This window comes from Pyrgilauda ruficollis, unplaced genomic scaffold (genome assembly GCF_017590135.1).
Source record: "Pyrgilauda ruficollis isolate IOZ18807 unplaced genomic scaffold, ASM1759013v1 scaffold24, whole genome shotgun sequence".
Lineage (NCBI taxonomy): Eukaryota > Metazoa > Chordata > Aves > Passeriformes > Passeridae > Pyrgilauda > Pyrgilauda ruficollis.
Window position 1 is genome coordinate 11,750,574 of NW_024523648.1, and position 14,833 is coordinate 11,765,406.

The 14,833-nt window shown below is 39.7% G+C and overlaps 1 protein-coding gene across 1 annotated transcript in view; it reads left to right on the forward strand.

The window, feature by feature from the left end:
* SNX9 (sorting nexin 9) overlaps positions 1-3,100 on the forward strand; it is a 60,232-nt gene extending 57,132 nt beyond the window's left edge. Inside the window, exons 17-18 of the mRNA XM_041470036.1 lie at positions 10-101; positions 1,378-3,100. Coding sequence (XP_041325970.1) covers positions 10-101; positions 1,378-1,425 — 140 coding nt within the window. The 3' untranslated portion in view covers positions 1,426-3,100. The remainder of the gene's footprint in view (positions 1-9; positions 102-1,377) is intronic.
* The last annotated feature ends 11,733 nt before the right edge of the window (positions 3,101-14,833 follow it).

Below are 14,833 nucleotides of genomic sequence, written 5' to 3' on the forward strand. Positions count from 1 at the left end.
TGATTGCAGCTGAGATGAATCACTTCCACAGTAACCGGATCTATGACTACAACAGCGTCATTCGTCTCTATCTGGAGCAGCAGGCACAGTTCTATGAAACGGTAAGGGACAGGGCTTAGCACTGTTTGCTTGGCATGTACTGTGCTGCTGCTTTTATAGGAAATACAGGGTTTAATCCATGCTCCCACAGAGCAGACATTTGAAGAATTGTACAAAAAATTGTAAAAGGAATTGTAAAAAACCCTGAGAACTGAAAGAATGAGTTAAAATAATATTTTCCCATAGATACTGTCTTATGTACATGATTGTTAGGATAAACCCAGTAGAACTAAGAACCACTGCTCAGACACCATATTGTTGATAGCTTGACTTTTTTCTTCCCCCCAATGCCTGTACTAGGCTTACAAAGAATTTTAGCTCTCTGATGTGTAGTAAGCAAGGCCTGCTGTACTGAACAGAACAATAAAACATTTCAACAAAACTTTCCTCCCATAGCATAGGAGTGAGAAGGGAAGCTTTTGTGATTTAAAGCCTGATGTATACAAGTGTGGGGCAGGAGGGACAGGAACATTTCAGGTGACATTAAATATTTTAAATCTGAGCACTCTCCCTACCACTGTAGTTCTCATTTAACAGTGTTCTCATGCATGTATCCTTTGCGATTTTTTTAAAAACAAACCAAGAACAAGGTTTCTAAAGTGTTATGCTGGTAAAACATTTGAGTTTGAATATGCTGCAACCTGACCTCTGTCACTAAAAGGAGTCTCATAAGTAACAGGTGCCCCTTCACAGCCATAAAAGTTGCCAGTGGAGCTTCAGAGGTATCTTTAGTGGGTGACAACTGTAGGTCCCCCATTAGGTCACTTTGCTGACTTTCCTTGACACATCTGGTGGGGTTAGGCTTAGCTTGCCCCTTACCATCATTCAGCCTCTTGTCCAGTCTATTTCAGTCCTTCTGGTTGCAGCCTCACCAGTTTTCTTCTACCAATGCTCTCTCCCCCAGTACATGTTCACATGTGGGGTCGTGGCTACCATGAGAACTGTGGGGAGTGCACAGGAGCTCTGTTCTGATGTTTCAGCCTTGCTTCAGCAGGGAGGTGAGCTTCCTGGAAAATCTGGCTTTGTTCCTGTAGCTCTCTGGTGCAGTGCAGTGCTAGACAGACAGAATAACAGCCCTGCCTACAATGCTTTCTCCAACACAACTGGAGCAGTGAAAGTACCAAATTAACAAGGCAGAAAGTGTATATATGAGAAGTCTTTATAACGGAATGTTTTGAGAATCCTGCATACACAAATGCCTGCAGATTTTCATCATATTTCTGCACAGTGTAAAGTGACTACATATTAAAATAAATGCCTTCTGTTTCTTTGTTTCAGATTGCACAGAAGCTGAGGCAGGCACTCAGCCGCTTTCCTGTGATGTAGAGAATAAGGAGTATTCAACAATACAGAACAACTCCAAAGTGCTTTTCTGATGTGGGGGCAATGCTAATGAAAACTTGTTAGCCTTTGCAAAAAAAAAAAAAATCCCAAAAAACCCCAAACCAACAAAAATCAGTTGTAAAAAAAAGTATTATTTCAAATTTTACTTTATCAGCTTAAATCATAAAATAAGGCTCTCCTGTCTTGAAAGCTCTCCCATTTTTATCATTATTTAAATAAAAACAGCTAGGTAATGCTGTCAGTTATAGGGATCTAAATTATCAAACTGATATATTGCCATGGACTTCACGAAGACTTGTCTATCAATTGTTATTCCAAAAACTCTGGATCAACACTAGAGTGGTGCATTTGTAGCTTTTTTTTTTAAATGGGAAAGCAGACAAACTTAAGAAAATGACCTAATACTCATTATATTAAGTTGAGCTCTGCAGCAATTCAGTAACCAGGAGGAATTATACTCATGTATGTTTCTGCACATGGTTGTGATAATCTCCTGAATGAATGCTTTGTTCTTAAGTTTTGTTTCCCATATGCAGCCATGGCATTCTGCTCCCAGTATGACTTCTGGTAAATATAAATCATTCTTCCCTCTCTTCTTTTTCCTTCTAACTAAATCTTGTTCTTGTGGCACACCACCTCAGAGCTTATGTCAGGCTCACTTTTTCACTATGCACTGTGTAAGAAGACAAAGTACAAACAAGGAACGAGCCATTCAGGAAAGTGTGAAAAACAGTTTTCTATACCAGCACTTTGACACCCCCAATGTTATGCCATAAGGCACTGGTGTTTCTCAGTGCTGTACAGGGCCAGCTTCCCCTCTGACAGTTTGTAGTGTTTCAGCAGAGGGGACAATGCCACATCTAACCCCAGCTAGTAGACATCCCCAAATTCCAACTCAGCTCAGGTCTTCGTGTAGTAGTATGGTGTGCTATTGGTTCAGGTTGACTTTTTGTTGCCTTCTAATGCAAACTCAGAGGTGACAAAGGTACTGAATAACATCATTAGTTATTACACAAACTCTGTTCTTTGATCATCGTCTTTTATCAAGTGACTCAGTATCCTCTTCCATACTACTGAAATACCATTTGAGGCCTTGGCTTTTCACAGAATCAAACCAAAAAAAGCCACCACCGTGTTCACAATGGGCACCAAGTACAGTAATTCATTTCTTGCCATAGGCAAGCAGGAAAGCCAAAACACAGTTGCTACTAAAATGTGCCTAGAAAATAAATACTTTAGTTTAAAAAAAAAAAACTAAAAAGGCATTTTACCAATAAGCCATTCTAAGTGACGGGTACAGTCTGCCAGTTCAATAATTGCCTTACTCTGTTTTGCATTGGTGTTACTTTTCTGTGCTAGAAGGAAAATCTGGGTCTGCCTGAATAACCTGAAACCAAACCAAGCCAGACTAGGCCTAAGTCTAGATGCTTCTCATTGTCACAAGTTTTGTTCACCTTTTATAAACCTTGTCTTTTTCTCCTCCCAGTTTTAGTTTGCTTCCAAAATTCCATAGTGCAGTGTTGTTTGATACAGCCATTTAAATATGTACAAATTGTAAAGAATGTGTATAAATGTTTTACACCAAATGTAAGATCTGCTTGCATGTAGAAGCAGCTTATATAATAAATTGTTACAATGTGTACAGTAAATTCTGAAATCACTTTTTCAAGCCAGCATTTTTTTAGCATTTGTATATTCACTTTTTGGTAATGAAATCTCTTTGTAACAGACTCTTCATTTGGGAGGGGGAAGGGGTTCTTTTTACCAATCCTTAAATAGCTCCATATGCACTAAGTTGAAAGCTCTTTATCTTGAATAGATTGTTTTGGAATCTTAAGTGTAAGCTCTGCATTTCCAGTGCAGGGAAGCTATGACAGTAGCAACTGTGCCAGTGCAACACTTTGGCAAAAAAAAAAAGAAAAAAGAAAAACTGTTTAAAGATTTCTAGTAAAATGAAGTTAAACTGATAATAAATATTTATGTATATCCACCAGACTATTTTATCTTTTTTTTTTTTTAATCATCATGTTGGTTTTTAACAGGGTGAATGCAGTATGAGGCAAATCCTCCCTGTAGCTTTTCACCAGCTTACACACAGGCCAGATGAATGAGGAAGCATCCATGTGTCTTCCAGAAAGCAGGCATCCCAACTGGATGGTATAATAGTGCTAGTGACTGCAAACCAGCAAAGGCTATGCATATGTTGTAAGCTTTCTTTATTCAGGTCAGTCCAGCTCGTGGCTGATGGAACCCTCCTGACTGCAAATAAGTAGAGCACAGTGCTACTGTGTGTTCCTGGTTTTGTGTCAGCATGGTGTTGACCCAGAATAGAAATTTGATTGTCTTTGATACTTTTTAAATTAGACATGAATAGTGGCATAGTTTAATTGCATGAGTTGGGGGCAAGAGAAAATGTGCACACTAAAGATGTAGTCATAAAACAGAAATAGCAAGTTAGTGCAAGGCTTGAGCAGTGCTCTCCTGTGTTTTGTTTGTCATAGCTGAATAAATAGTGTCTGCAGCATCAACAAGCCTTAGTACTGTTTCCTGGCTTATGTTTTCCTTCCAGGGAGAGCCAAACACTGGCATTAGCCCAGTGACTTCATAAAAGGCATCAACTGCCCAAGCTGTTGGATTTAACTTTATACTTTTAATTGCTTATTCCATTACTGCAACTACATCCATTTTTAAAAAATAAAAATGTAGCTGTACAGAGAGGAAGGATACCTGCATTTCTTGTTTGCAATCCAACATGAGAGTAAACTGCAGCAGCAGACTCTGCTATAGGGAGTGGTTTTGGAGGTGTACTATTGACTGCAATTAGAGAGTTCTTCAATAAGCCCTAACTTTACATGAGTATGGAAATTTTTACACTCCTGAGCAAGTCCTGTTTTCTGTGACAAGGTAATTGGGAAAGTACTACCATAATATACACTCAACTCTGTAAATCCTAATTAAATAATACATCAATTTTACTGCTTCTGAAATTAGTCTAGTTCAGGCTCTTAGAAGGAATTCAGATTAACAGCCTTGTAAAGAAAATTCTCACAAAGGAAGAGATGCATCTCTCGTGCTGTGGCTGAGTTTGACATACACCAGACACTCTGCCAGTCTGGATTGGCCAAAATTACTCCCTCCACAGCCTCAGGACGTGCAGTCCAGCAGCAAGGAAAGCATGCACTAGGCGAGTGTCCTGCCACTGCTGCTTCTGCCTTTTGTAGGGCTTCCCATGAAAGCGAAAGCGTGTGCACGCACCAGGCAGAGGCCAGTTAGTTGGCAAGGGGCAGGGGGTCTTTGGTCAGTGGTTTTTTTTACATACTTTCCTATAACTCTTCTGATAAAATTAATGCTAACATCTAAGTTAATCACTTGAGCAGAAAAAACCCTTTTTTCCTGTCTAAACAACACTAACAAAAACAACCTTATAGAATATATTGACTGGCTGGTGACCAATCCGCCCATTCTGTCGCGTGGCCATGTCAGCTACACCCATGCTGTTTTAAAGAACATCTGAGTCACAAACTTGGATTAGCTGTTTTTCCCTTTTTTTTCCCCTCTCCCATGGCTCTTTGCACATGAGTTGTGACTCTGAGATTTTGCAGTATTTTTGGGATACTGAATTTAAACTGGCTTAATTTCCTTGTCTTATAAAGAACGTGTTTGCCTATTTTTAATCTTCTGGGCCTTTTAATCTTTTCTGATTGGCCAGATTTCCTTAAACCATCCTAATTTTTTGTGTTACTCTAGATTCCAGCTAGTATTCTTACTGTCTTCCTGCTGAACTTTCTGAACTCTAGGTTCTTCTCATTTACAGATTTTAAAACTGTTTGTTTCACAATAGGATTTATTAGTTTCTTTGAACTGATCCTGTCTATCTGAAGCCAGCTTTCTTATTTTTACTAAATACTGTTCTTGCCTTATTCTAACCTGTGGCTGTATTCTGTTAAAATACATTTTTGTACGACACAGTTTTCTGTTGGGGCTGAAGCAAGATTGCATGTAATATTTATTATTTTCTGTTAACACAGACTTCTGCTACCCTTAGTTTTCCTTTTGTACCTACCATCTTCAACAACTATTCATTTTTAAAATATATTTGTTAATTTGTCATAATATAATTTGTTAACTTGTCATAGGACACATTTGTCAATTCAAGGTCACTTTTAATTCATGTTGCCTTCTGTTGCAATTAAATCTCAGTAGATCTAAATCTAAAATTGTTACTCTTTGCTGGTTTTTAGTCTTGTGAAATGTCATTCCCAAAAACCACAAATATTTGATGAACTTTTCTCCTAAAAAGTATGTAATTCTAAAGATGTAATTAAGTTGCTAGCTCCAAGAGGTTTGTTGGAGGTTATCTTAGAAGAACAACAAACAGTAGGATTTTTAAAATAACAGAAAATATAGGAAGATTGTGGGGACTTTTTAAAAAAACAGTATTAAGTGGTTTGGTTTCTTTTGAATTGTATTTTAGTTACTTGACCTTAGTTATTGACCTGTCCCTATTAAATTGCTTGTCAGAGCATCCCCCCACACCCACCTGTGTGATTGTGTGATGCCTCAATGACTAATGAGCTTGGTCACTCACAGGAGACACAAAAATAGTGGGACAGCAGACTGAAGTTTATAGAATGAGGATTGTAAAGAACATGCTCTCTTCCTTTTGATTATTTGGAATAATAAATATGTAAAATAATTTGCAAATAATATTGCCATTTCAGACACAGTTCAAGAAACACAACCTCTTTGTAATATTTGTAAATCTAGATAGAAGTTGAACTCTTAATCCTATTAAATGAAAAGATTTCATTATGTTCACTTTTCTGCTTCATATTTTGGAGGAAGAGTATCTCCCTGCTCCCATATGATCCTTGTGCATTTTGTGCTCATCAAGACCTTTCTGGACCCGTCAAAATTTTTTGCACTTCTGACATACATTGCACTACATTCACTTTGTTGGCATCTCTGAGCCCCTGTATCTGCTGTAGGGCAGGAGGGGGTCATTGCTGGTATGTTCTTGCCATTGTATAAGAGTGTCAGGAGGGCTTTGGTAAGCACAGCACGCCCTTACAATACTATCAGCACTCACAGCTGTACTATGAATCTGAAATATCTACTGACTTTTCTTAAAGTCTCTAAAAATATGAGAATCCAAACTTTGTGTTTGGTTGGGGTTTTTAAACATGTCACTATAATGTCCAATGGCAAACTGGAAACAAAACCCAAAATGAGAGAGTGATGCTGTTTATCCAATGTTCATCTATCTATATTTTATTATTTTTAATCAAATTCCAAGCCAGACACAGAATCTTGTCAAGTTTGGTGTATCCAGTGACTCATCAAGTTAAACTCTTGCAAAAAGGAAAAGCTGCCTCAAAAGTAAGGGCTAAACAGGGGTGAGGGTAATTTTTCTAACTGTTGACTAGTTCCTGACTAGTTGAGTTGTATTTTTAAGCTCAGTAAAGATTTTGTTTAAAAATTCAACAGCTGGGAGAGAAGTGAAAACTTAAACATAGCATCTGTTGTAATATAGTATGAAAATATAAACCAGGCTTCTTGCTGCTGGGATGGATTTGCTGGGCTTGACACACTGCCCCAGAAGATTCCCATCTGACTGCACTCACCAGGACTGCACCATTCCAGACTGGTTATGCCAGCAGAGAGAACTGAGGAACAAGAAGACTCTTCACGTGTCTTCCCTGTTTAAGTAGTGACACTTTTCTACCTGGTTACAAATTGGACCTACTAAACTTAAAGCAAGGACTTTGTTCCAAACCTCTGGGAAGGAGGTAAGTCTAGAACACTTCTTCCCTACTTTGAGCATGTTTATGCTTGTTTAGCAACAGTAACAACTTGTGCCAGTCTATCTGCTGCTTACAACCACAGTCTTAATGCTTGACAGAAAGGAAACAACATCCAAAAACAAATAAATCCACAATGCAACTGTTCATGAAAGTCTTCCAAATATAAACCAAATTCACAATCAGTAAGAGGAGGTTGCTGTCCACAGACTGCAATACTACAAGATTAGCCTGCAGGATGGCTGCAGGATTTGGGATCTATTCAAATGTGCTGTAAAATTATCACTGAAAAAGGACAACTTGCAGGGACTGCAGTGGTTTCACAGGGGATTGAGGGGCTGCTCGTAGAGTAAGGGTGGAGTTCAGGAAAGCTGTTTGTAGGTGCCGTCTGGCACAGCTCCCCTCTGAGCAAGGAGTTCATATTGTAATTATCTAGTGTTAGAATCTCATAAAAATGACTGGTGGTCTTAAGCCATTTTAAAATAGTGAAATAAAACAGCCCTTTCTGAAGGGGATTTTATTGTCACATGGAAAAAAATCCAAAACCCAACCCACAAATAAACACTGTAGTGGGTGTTTGCAAGGGAGCCCGAGCAGACACCTGCAGCTAGGCCCTGGGCTGTTTCTCACTGCTGGGATGGAGCCAGAGAACAGGAATCAGCTCAGGTCCACTGGCTGGGTCTGGGTGTGTGTGGGGCACACAAGTCTGCTGATGAGCTCTGCAGCATGGAGAAGGGCAGGACAGATGTGCACTGTCACTGTCTGGTTCCGTCTCAGGCCCAGTATGCAATGACACCTCAGCTGACCCTCTGCAGCCAGCTAAGATCTTACAAAGCAAAGTGGTTCTGCCCTGTGCTTTGCCAAAGAGGCTGTGCTAGATAGCTGCTGGCCTGAGGGCAGAGAGGAGGTGTTGAGTGTGAGTGTAGCTGACATCTGGCATGGCAAGGAAACACTGAGAAATCTGTCTCAGGATACCTTAGATTTTTCTCCTATGGGACTCCAGCCACCACTAAATTCAACTCAATAGCCAGCATTAGGCTGTTAGTTCAAGTGCAGATAAATAAAATGTCATGTAATCACCTTTATCAACACGTATAGATGTGCTTCTTCAAGCAGCAGTTTGCTGAAAAGTAGTCATAAAGACTTCTCTGCAATATGTTGTATCCTGACTCATCCATTCTGAGCAGCAGCTTCTACAATTAAATGGAGATTAGTTAATCTGACTTCCCAGAGGCATTTTTAAACTCACAGAGCATCTCTGCTTTTTTTCAGGCAGACTATGAACTCTCTGCATCAGTGTTTCCATGTGGAAAAGATCTGCAGTGGTTCTGGCCATTCCATGTAGTTTGCAATAAATCTCCAAGACCTGACAAAGTCTATTTCAAATTTCTGGAATAAGTAAAGAGAGAATTCTGCTGAACTCCCACAAAAATATGCAGGGAATATTATTCAAGATAGCTACTCTGTACTCTCAGCAGAGGAAATCTGTCACTGCACCCACCTTTTTAAAAGACACGGGAAGTAATTGCAATAGCTCTAGGTATCAGGGTCAGAATCTAACCATCAGTGGACCAACTGGGCAAAAAGCATCAGAGAATGAAACAGGGGGAGGGACAGAGAAGAGGAAGAGTGATGGGAGGGCAGCAAGAAAGGCATTCCAAAGAGCTACTGATGTAGAGGTAACAACAGCAGCAAACACATTGCACAAGATGAATTCTAGTGGACAGGGTCTGTGACACAAGAAGGGTTCTTACTCTTGGCTTCAGAGGGGTGACATGAGCTGACTTTCTCCCAAAGCCACAGCTTTGCTGAGCTTTTCCAGCCACACCCACACAAGGTCCTTCCACTACACGGCCCTGCCCCGCCAAACTGCTGATAGTATTTTGGCCTGCCCACCCTCTGTGCTCACCCCTTCCCACGCACAGCAGCATTCCCGGGTCACTGGTGCTGCTGGGGTGTCTGTAATAGTGGATGAAAGTGAGAAAATGTCCTAGGAATTGAGCACAGCCTACAGAGAAAGATGGTTTCTCACCTCCCTTTCACCCAGGTAACTTTTGAGAAAAACACACACAGAGACACACACATATTTGGAGTGGAAAAAAAAAAGAATAGTAGTCTCCAAATGAGTTAAAAAAATTATGTTTACTTGCACATACACATAGTCTCTGGATTTAACTGGTGCATTAGGAATAATATAACATACCAAAATGTTTGTCCAAATAACTTGGAACCTTGGTATTCCCTCAGTTCTTCTCTTTTCTGGTCTGTTCCCCTCATTCACACACTGTGCTTTGTCAGCTACCCCTTTACAGCAGCACTGGCAGAGGTATCACCTCATTCTACAGTCCTCCTTTCCTTTCAAGAAAAACATATGCTATTCACTCTGCCTTCACCATAAATGGGGCTGTGAAAGAGTTTGACTCCTTAGCCAGTTTGCTCTATTTTACCGTTTTAGTTTTATTTAACCTTCTCCAGTTCAACACTGGTGCTATACTGAGGAATTCTGTTAACTACTGTGATTTGAACTAGTTCACATTCATTGTCTTTTCAAACTATTCAGTCTAAGTTACCTTGCCATAAAGCTCCTGAGAAGCAGAGGAACACCTGAGATTTATTGTCCTATGCCATTCAAACTTTACAAAAAGCAGTTGAAAAAAGACCAAACCCCCAGCCTTTCAGGTAAACAAATGTGTTCTCTTCCTTCATAGGAATGTGTTATTACACTGTCTCTTGCTCCCCTTGCTCTTTGGCCTGAAACCTCTGCTAAATCTGAAAATTAATGGACAGGGCTTTCTAAAGCATGGGGAGGCATAACACCACAAAGCATCTGTTTATAAAATGAAATGAGAGAAAGAAGCCTAACTTCATTTTAAAAGCACCACATATGCTGCACTGGAAACAACTCAAATGGAAAAAATGTTGAACATTTGATCATAGAAGAGTGAATCTATGCATGCAAGACATTTTGTGTTCCTTTTAGACAGTGACTGAATGACTCTTTTTGCTATGTGGGTTAATATCTGGCAGACAACCAGTAGTCCATTATCAAAGGCATGAGCTAGAAATTCTGTATCTTAAGGAAGATGCAGCAAAAAAATCACAAACATTAAACCTGGGGAATGTTTCCCACTGAATTTTGATGTACCAACTGAGATTCTGGACAGTATTTCAGATTTTGGAGAAATTAACCTACTCATTCCAGAGATGTAAGGTTTTTCTCAGTAGTTGTAGGATTGTTGTACTGGTTGTGAGGTGGCTGATTTGATTGTATTAAAGAGGTGTTCTTCAAGCAGAAAACTATTTTCAACCTTTTTTTTTTCATTCAAATACTTAAATAAATCTGAAACTTTTAAATGGACAGGTTATGTCCAACATTCACTTTTGTTCACCAAAAAAATAAAACCAAAAAAAACCCCAAACCACCTTAGTTTTACTTTTACTTTAGCTTTGTGGTTTATATTCAAGAATAAAACAGAACTGGAATGTGAGAGAGCTTTAACATATAAGCCTCCACTGGGTTTACATACACATTTCTGTTAACACAGAACATGTGCTCATCTCATTAACAAAATCCTGTTATAAAATACCACAACTGTAAATAGTCAGTACTGGACATAAACTCAGTTAACATGTCCTATTATGTTCAATCAACTCCCATAATGTTTACACACAGAAAATTAATAAAAGATACTCTCCCTTGAATGTCTGATCCCACTGACAGCAAACTAGAGTTCAATAAGCTTTAAAAGAATTAACATCCATTAGTTATGAACAGAACATGGAAATGCCATTCTCTTTGCCCTCTCTTCCTACCCCCCCATTTCTAAATATCTCATCTACCCTGTATGCTGCTTTGTTTTTTCAAGTATAGTCTGTGCTACCAAATAGGACAAAATAACTAAAGATTTTTATATTAACAGAATTCATTTACAAATTAATAATAGTAAGAGGGATCAAACGTTAACATTTTCCTCAATAAATAGAGTGTACCACCAAAATTATCCAGGAACATCTGAAGTCCTGCTGTCACTTGCCTGACTGCATATTGTCCTTTACTTTCCTGATTTTTGTATGATTTGGATACTCTATAAATATAAGGGGGTGATCTTATTATTTTAAATTATTTCGCTTTCAGATCCATTGTCTCAATCATAATCAGCTTTCTGTTGTGTTCTTGCACTGTCCTCTTTTGTATTCATCTGTTTCTTTCTGTCTAGTTACAACATCCCAACAGACAATGAAACTTAAAGGATTCTGAACAACCATGAAAACTCTGGTTTTCCTTCTTAGAGATATGGAGCATCAACAGAATAGTGAAATTCTTATTTAAGATTGAAGTTAGGAATCACTTTGTTGCAGGCAGTCTCTTCCAGTAATCCAGTGTCACACCATCTGTGACAATGATTGCCACTATGTACTGCTGGAAGGCCATAACTAGCAATGTGGGATTGCCCCTTCCTGGAGTTTTCTTCACAGCTGATTCATGGACAAAACGAAGGTGTTTCTTTTGCCTCATCAAATCTACATCCCTTGGTATGGAGTAACCAATAAACTCTGCTTTCACTGTTGATAAGAGGGGTGCAGAATTTTTGATGATGATGAGGCATGTGCTCACTGAGGAAAAACTGCCAACATACTTCCTGCAGCTCTTCCTGTGCAGATATTAAGCAGCCCACTTTAAATTAAAATTTTCTATTTTATTAAGCATTTTGTTTTTCCTATCAGGAGTTCCAGAAAATGAGGCAAGAAGCAGTGGAAAACTCTGTGGCTTCCTGGTCCTTTGAATATAAGAAAAGGATACCTACAACTAATCATAAGCATGCCAGTCTGGAAGAAAGAATAAAAATTTTATCTGGTTGTCTGGTCACTATTACTGCCTAAATAAACGTCATCTGACTAATGCTGCTCTTCTGCACATAGTTTTGGGATGAAGAATGTTAAGCTTTAAAACAGCTGCTGTTACTGAAAATAGTCTCTTAGAAAGAAAAGGCTAGTGCCTGTGAATGCAGTCGATCTGCCTCTCCAGAGAGCCCTCTTTCACTTAGCACACACAGAGTTAAAGTATAGGTGGAAGAGGAGGTGAGAAATTCCACTGACCTCCCAGCAACATAGTTTTTCATTAGCAGCATTTCTAAAACTGTTAGCACTCCACTAGAGCATCCCTCAACCACTTCTGCTACACCTCCAGAGCTTGTATTCACAGCCCAATCTTCTGCCAATCTGGAGCTACCGCCTGCAGCCACATAGACCCTGACTCAGTCTGAGCTTAAAGCTAGTTTGCTTCCAGTCCAACCACCTTGAGCAGCCAGACCTGCTGTTTATTCACTTGAGAAGGAAGTTTATTCACCCAAGCAAGGAGCTGCAAGATTTAGGCTACTGATATACTTAAAGTCAGGCATATGTTTAGCTCCTGCTGAACCAGAAGCTCAGGTCTGAGCCCATGCACTCACCCTCCCCTTCCAAATAACTGGTTAAAGAGTAATATGGTACAGACTAATTAGCATTAAAATTTCTTTTTCCTGTTGTAAGGATCACAGATCCAAATGGCAAGGAATAAGGGGAGCTTGTCAGGAAAGGTTGGAAACAGGAGTGGAAATTTGAAAATATTGTCACTAACTGAAGCAAAGAAAATGTCCCTGCATCTCTCCTCTTACACTCATGGCAAGGTCAAACATTCTTTGTCAAAATCTAAACAAAGCATACTAATGTATCCCTCATGTTCCTCATGCTCTTCAGTTATTTTTGAGGAAATGCAGTTGATGTTGGTGAGTAAGAGTGGCCTAGCTCAAACCATATTGGACTGTCTCGGTAACAAAGTACCAGATGTCTTTTGCACAAAAAGGTCTTTACTAGGCCAAGAGAAGTGTAACCGGCTAGAATAGAAATCTCTTCTCTCACCGACAGTGTTAAGAGTTGACATTAAAACCCCAGAGTTACTTTCAGAGCAACATTTTGAGCACTTTAGCCTAGAAGTTATAAATGCTTCTCTGTGTCAAAGTCAGCTGTAAATAAAATTCATTCTAATGTTAGATATAAAATGTGGAAACACAGTAGACGTTTTTGCATATTAGCAGCAGTTACTTGTTTTGAATGCCATGTGCAGGAAAAAATATGCTGAGATATTTCCCTTATTTCTTCTTTACTTGCTAAAGTCAAAAGTTTGTCATAAAAGGCAAAACCCAAACTGTTTTCAATGACCTTGTAAGCACACACATTTCCTGAGGAATTTGTGACCACTGAGGCTATGTGCAAGTGGCCAAAAATTCTGAGGAAATGCCGTCATATATTTAATCTCAGAGCTTCAAAAAGTTACTGAAAAAGCTATTTCAGTAGCATAATATTGGACAAAGAAAAGTATCTTTTGTTTGTTTCTACAGTGTATCACCAAAGCTTTTTGTAGAGCCCCAGACTGCAAGTTCACTCGATATTACATGAAGACAGACAAGTGATACTACAGGGACACCCATTCTATACCCCGAAGTCCAGGATAAGGGGTTCACACAGCTATTCCAGACAGAGCAGACAGCTAAGCCAAATACTCCTTGCTCTATCCAGCTTTTCTAAACTCTGTCTTGCAACATCCCTGTTGTTCCTCTTCAGATGGTCTTCAGAGAAACAATGTCGCCTGCTAAGAGCAGCGTGCAGGACTCTTTTTCAGGGAGGCAGTTATCCAGACCGTGGAAACATCCATTACCAAAAGAACCTAGGAGCAGGAGTCATTATGATGCATGGCAATGCTTCCAAGATAAACAAGGAGTTGGGGAGGAGAAGGGGTTGGAAATTCAAACCAAATGGAGTGACTTTGAAGAAGATAGAAGTATTCAGACATTACACTGAGTTAACCACTGAGGTAGCAGCTGATTACTTATTAATATGCATAAACACAGTGTGGACATTGTCCTCAACACAATTTATACCACAGGTGAGTTAACAGGAACTGAACTTGATTTAGTAGCTGAAGGCTGTGTTCTTCTACCTTGGAGGCTACCCCTAACATACCACTGCTGTTTGAGCTGCATGTCACATACTTCCACAGCCAGCAGACATCATCAGACCTCCAGGATCCCTCCCCTTCTGATACACAGGGAGAAGGATCTCGCTGCCCCTATGAAGACAGGAGCTGGAAAAGGAGCTGGAAAGAGAAAAGGTAAGCAAAGGGACACTGCTGCAGACAAGAAATATTCCACTCTCCAAAACAGTCTGACAATTCTATACATGCTGAATAGCAGAGAGAGCCCACCCACCTGCTGCTTCTCCCAGCTGAAGGCTGCAGGGGCAGCAGCAGATCTCCCACTTTTTAGCTGTGGGAATATTCAGAAAGCAATGCAAAATATCTGTGACTGCTCAAAGGTAGAAAGAGTGATAAAGAAGCAAAGAAGCAAAGGGTGAAGAGGGGCAAAGAAGCCAGGATGATGAAATTGTCAAGGCAGGAGATTAAAAGGAAGGAAAACTCCAAAGAGAAAGGAGGATGAAATGAAAAATTGCTGAGGAGGTTGTGAGGGTGTATGGCCTGGGTGAAAACAAGTGCTGTGCAAGAAGGAATGAGTTCACCTGAGAGACTCCTCAAATGATTGCAGGAATTAATGCTT